The sequence below is a fragment of the Primulina eburnea genome, chromosome 4 (assembly GCF_022965805.1).
Source record: "Primulina eburnea isolate SZY01 chromosome 4, ASM2296580v1, whole genome shotgun sequence".
Taxonomy (NCBI): Eukaryota; Viridiplantae; Streptophyta; class Magnoliopsida; order Lamiales; family Gesneriaceae; genus Primulina; species Primulina eburnea.
Genome location: NC_133104.1, coordinates 39,521,689 through 39,527,474, shown reverse-complemented (window position 1 = coordinate 39,527,474; position 5,786 = coordinate 39,521,689). Strand labels below are relative to the sequence as shown.

The following is a 5,786-nucleotide window of genomic DNA, read 5'->3' as shown; positions in this document are numbered from 1 at the left end:
TCAAAGTTTCGTCCATTTTCGAGCAATTTTTTCTATTCAAGTACAAGCAAAGTAAAGTCCGAGCTCGAAGAAGTTTCTGTCCAACTTTGGAGACAAAAAACTCAAATTTTCCAACAAGTGGAGCATAATTGGGTAAAATGGACTTATGTTTTAAAATAAAAATGTATGTTTTATTTCGATCGTGCACAAAATGTTTTCTTGTGCTATTCGACCTTTGTTCGGCCCATTTGATTTGATAAGTATGTTCATTTCGTCACAAACATGTTATAAGTTCAAGAGAACTAATATGATTCAAATTAAAAATGGTTAAGGAAAATATTCTGAAACATGATAAGTTACAACAAGTTATTACCTTGATACAATAGGTAACAATAACCGCTATATGACCTCACCTTTTAGAGAAATTACATATTGAAGATTGATTAGTTAAACCATAGAAATGAGATGAAGTTCAATGATATACGTATATATACAAGGTTATGTTATGATTCTGCCATGTTTCATAAGTTTTAGGTTCTATAAATATGTGTATACATTATATTATTTATATGTTCGATCGACCCACATTCGTCCTCAAAATACTCACCTTTCATACTCTTCTCCTCAGATAAGAATGAAAAATAATTAGATGGAGAGGAATAAGAATTTTTTTTGGGCTGGTGATAAATATATATAAAGCTCAAGATCATGCAATTGTTTTAGTTTTTCTTTAGTTAAATTGTAATTGCTTATCCAGTACTTTATGCATCTTGACTTCAACATTGTAAAGACAATGAGCTATTTTATAAAATACACTTGTTCTGATTATTTGATTACTACGAATCTTGTTGTTTTATAATGTTAAACAACACCGGTGTTAAGTGCTCCGGAAAATGGGGCATGACACATGCCTCATCATGCACATGTACAAGGAAGGGAATTAGGCCGCTGATTATTTGGCTACTGAGTCTTGAGGCTCATGTTCATAAATTTGCCAAAGCTATTTACGCTATAAAAAGTCCTAGTTGTAGTAATTCATTGGAGGTTTGGATTAGTCCACCCCTGCTTTTGACTTATATACAGGTCGGGGTGGGTTGATTTCATCTTACATATAGGGGCACAATCCACATGATAGAATCAATGGCCCAAATTTAGCCACACATACACAAGGTCCACAATTTTTTTTAAAATCACATATGTGTATGAATCTTGTCCATCCAAATCATGTGGAGGCAGTGCCCCCTTAGGTAGCATCGACTTAACCGTCTCGGGGTGTTGGTGTCTGCCAAACCCTCAAACCCAGCCTGATGGTTTTTTTTTTTTTAATAAGAAAAAAAGACTTGTATCTCACACCTCTATGATATCTTTGCTGGAAAATTTCCACATAATTTGGCGATGTATGATATCGATAGACTAGCAACCTCGTCATTAAGTTAAGATTAGTTGACTTTATTGACCAATGTAATAAAAAATTGATAGTCGATCGAGAATGTTACTTCGTAAAATTTAAATAGTTTACATCAGTTGGGTCAAGACTAATCCTCAAAAATAACATAATCAAGGTGGGGTTGAATTCCTCAAAGTTGATTAAGAAATTAGACATCGCCTGCTTGCTTATTTTAATTTAAAAAGAGGGAAAATTTTGCTTAAAATTCACAACCCCCTATTTTTATTGGCATTGAATACACAATTTAGGTTGTGTTTGGATCGGAAGATTTAGATTTGAGATTAATATTTGAAAAGATGATTTGAAATAACTTAATATTAGATGAAATTGAAATCGACCACGATAACTCAGAAGACATTTAATTACTTGAAAATTTGAAATTCTTTCTCAAGTGGATTTACCAAAACAAATTAATTGACTTGTCGATCCAATTACAAGATAACGAATAATTGCATTAAAAGAAAAGGTCAATAATTGCATGCCTTAAAGTCTAATTTTTTTAATGGAAATTCCATTTATTTTCAAGTGACCTCTCTTTGTTTCATTTCTTAATGATGCAATTTGAATTAGCACGAAATATGTACCGCATACGCGTGTTTATACTCGTAACTGAAATTAAATTGACAAGGTCACCACTAGATTATTTATGTTCAATCTATACTTTTTTGCATCACTTGTAATATTTTCACAAAAACATATATAAGACATTGTTACGAGTCAATTTTGTGAGATGAGTATTCTATTTGCGTTACCCATAAAACATTATTATTTTTTGTGCCAAAAATATTAATTACTTTTTATTGTAAATATGAACATTATTTACGTCTTCTCGTAACAGACCTACTCTAATATTTTAGAACTCTACTAATTCGACTGACTCCACTTTGGAATAAATTCCACTAATACTAAGGTTGAACCAAATGATTCAAGCTCGAATTCTAATATTTCTAATTCGAGTCAGAATTAAGTTGAATATTCAAAGCCAACTCAAGATCAAGATCAAGATCGAGCTCGAATACGAAGATAAATGCAGCATCCATGAGTTCGGACGGGTTAGTTCGCCTAGCTAGCCCCTAATCTCTCCTGTGTCTGACCTTGTGAAAATTCATGCAAAAGCATCTGACCAAGTCGATTCCTTCAGCGACATAGTCACAGGAACAAGTCTTGGTCGGCAATGAAGTTGGAGTACTTAGTTATGTAATAATATATAACATTGAAAACTCAAAGTTAAGGACGAAGCACTTGTATAAATAGTTGACAAATCCAAAACTAAACACCAATTGCATTGGAAACCAAAGTTTCAATTACCAATAAAGGAATTAAAAACATGAGATTCCTGTTATTTGTTACCTTTATTTGCATTCTGAATTTCGGTTCATCAACAACATTTGCTCAAGATTTACCAGGTGAAACCAATTTGGAGACTTACATAGTTCGTGTCGAGGAACCTGATGCGCAGCTTTCCTCTGAATCAGGCAGCTTCGACTGGGACAAATGGTACCGGTCGTTCATGCCAACCACCATGGCAACGTCCTCAACCAGTGGAGACCGAATGGTTTACACATATCATCACGTGTTTAAGGGCTTTTCTGCTAGATTATCTGCAGATGAAGTGAAAGAAATGGAAAATAAGGAGGGATTCATATCAGCACGTCCCCAAAGAAAATTGTCCTTGGATACAACTCATTCGCCTAACTTCTTGGGCTTGAACCAGAACATGGGGTTCTGGAGAGATTCCAATTATGGCAAAGGTGTGATCATTGGAGTAGTGGACACTGGAATTTTACCGGAACACCCTTCCTTTAGCGATGAAGGGATGCCACCTCCACCAGCGAAATGGAAGGGGAAGTGTCAGTTCAATCACACAACATGCAACAATAAGATTATTGGAGCTCGGTACCTTGGGAAGCCTCTTAATGAGAGTCCACTAGATGATGATGGCCATGGCACGCATGTCGCGGGAACTGCTGCCGGAAACTTTGTGAAAGGAGCAAACTTGTTCGGCAGTGCTAATGGGACAGCATCTGGCATCGCGCCACTTGCTCATTTAGCCATTTACAAGGTTTGTTACTTATCTTGTTCAGACAGTGATATTCTTGCTGGGATGGACTTTGCTATTGAGGATGGAGTAGATGTGCTTTCTATCTCTATTGGAGGATTCTCTTTTGGTTTCTACGACGATGACATAGCGATTGGGGCATTTAGTGCTATGGAGAAGGGGATCTTGGTTAGCTGCTCAGCTGGAAATAATGGCCCGAGTGATAGAACAGTACATAATGCGGCCCCTTGGATTCTAACCGTAGGTGCAAGTACTACGGACAGAAAGATAAGGGCTACTGCAGTCCTTGGAAACAATGAACAGTTTGATGGCCAGTCCGCTTTTCAGCCAACGGATTTCCCAACGACACCGTTGCCTCTTGTATATGCCGGGACGATTAACAAAAGTGATTCTTTAGCTCCATTTTGCGACCCGGAATCATTGAACAGAACATCCCTCCTCAAGGGAAAAATAGTGGTGTGCGAATTAGGCATAGTAACAGCGACTGAAAAAGGAGAAGCAGTGAAGAATGCTGGAGCGGCTGCCATGATTGTGGTGAATAATGCACGGTATGCGAATACAACATTTTCAGAATTCTATGGCCTTCCTGCAGCTTATGTCAGTTATGCAGATGGGTTGGCCATCAAGACTTACATAAATTCAACTTCCACACCCACGGCCACAATTTTATTCAAAGGTACTGTAATAGGAGATGATCGAGCCCCAGTGGTCGCGGCTTTCTCTTCGAGAGGGCCAAATCGGGTTAGCCTCGGCATCCTTAAACCTGACATTTTAGGCCCTGGAGTCAACATTCTCGCAGCATGGCCTACCTCAGTGGAAAACATCGCAAACACCAAGTCCACATTCAACATAATATCTGGTACCTCAATGTCATGCCCACACCTCAGTGGTGTCGCGGCATTGCTCAAAAGCGTGCACCCTGATTGGTCTCCAGCAGCCATAAAGTCAGCAATCATGACTACAGCTGATGTCGTAAATCTCGCCAAGAATCCAATCGAGGACGAGACATTTCTTCCTGCAGACATCTTTGCCACTGGATCAGGACATGTCAATCCGTCCAGAGCAAACGATCCAGGACTGATTTATGATATCCAACCGAAAGATTACATCCCTTACCTATGTGGTTTAAACTATACAAACAGACAAGTCGGGGTTATTCTTCAACGCAAGGTAGATTGCCTGGTGGAATCAAGTATGCCGGAAGCACAACTCAACTATCCTTCATTTTCTCTCACTTTTCCATCATTCAATATTTCAACACCTCAGACATATTCAAGAATGGTGACAAATGTTGGTGAGCCGAACTCATCTTACGTCGTTGAGATTGTCCCACCCCCTGGAATCGAAGTCCTTGTTCAACCCGCTAAGCTCGATTTCTCAGAGTTTAACCAGAAACTGCAATATCAAGTGACGTTTACACGATTGAATATCACGACCTCAAACATCACAATTGTCCAACAAGGTTTCTTGAAGTGGAGTTCCACCAGGTATTCAGTTAGGAGTCCTATCGCGGTTATGATGCGTTAACAGATCCCGGAAGAATATTGCATTAAATTCTTTCCAACATAACTATTTATTGCATGCATTTGATGGATTATTTATGATTGCTTGCGGCTTGGTATCAGTTTATTTACTAGAATAAGAAGACATGAACTTATGTAATAATAATTTAATCTGCAAAATGAGTGCATATATACGACACATTTCTTCATTCAGACTTTGCCTCAAAAGCCATTACGAACATTTGGCGATTCCAATCTACGTACAGTCCTTTAATGTGAATGCTGAGCAAAATAATAATAAAGAAAAAAAATTTATAATTCACAAACTTTGTCTAGTTTGAGTTTTGGTCCATTAATTTTTCAAATTTTGATTTTAATATATTAAATTAGATTTTTTTAAGCTTTCAGGCCTATTTTGCTAGAGTGTTGACGTGATATCGAAAAATACTGACATGATATCAGAAATTGTTCACGTATCCAATATCATGTCGTCAATTGAATTAAAAATTAATTTACCTAAACTAAATTTTGAAAAGTTAGTAGATCAAAACATAAAATTAGACAAGCTAGTCTTACATAATGGTAAATTTATATGTATAATATACCCTTAGACATACATGTTTCACATAGACATGATCATGTAGAAGCCATACATGTTTTAATAAATATACTCCATATATAGTATTTTTCCAATTAATATAATTAATTTTTCTAGAAGATATAAGTGTGTTGTATTTTCTTTAATACATTAGAAAATTATTATTTTTATCAGTAATTTTATACTATTTTGAAATTTTAT

General features: G+C 36.6%; 1 protein-coding gene across 1 annotated transcript; it reads left to right on the top strand.

Moving 5' to 3' along the window:
* The first annotated feature begins 2,670 nt into the window (after positions 1-2,670).
* LOC140828835 (subtilisin-like protease) lies at positions 2,671-5,207 on the top strand. Its single transcript, XM_073191675.1, has one exon. It carries the CDS (start codon positions 2,754-2,756, stop codon positions 5,010-5,012), a length of 2,259 nt encoding a protein of 752 aa, XP_073047776.1. The 5' UTR covers positions 2,671-2,753; the 3' UTR covers positions 5,013-5,207.
* The last annotated feature ends 579 nt before the right edge of the window (positions 5,208-5,786 follow it).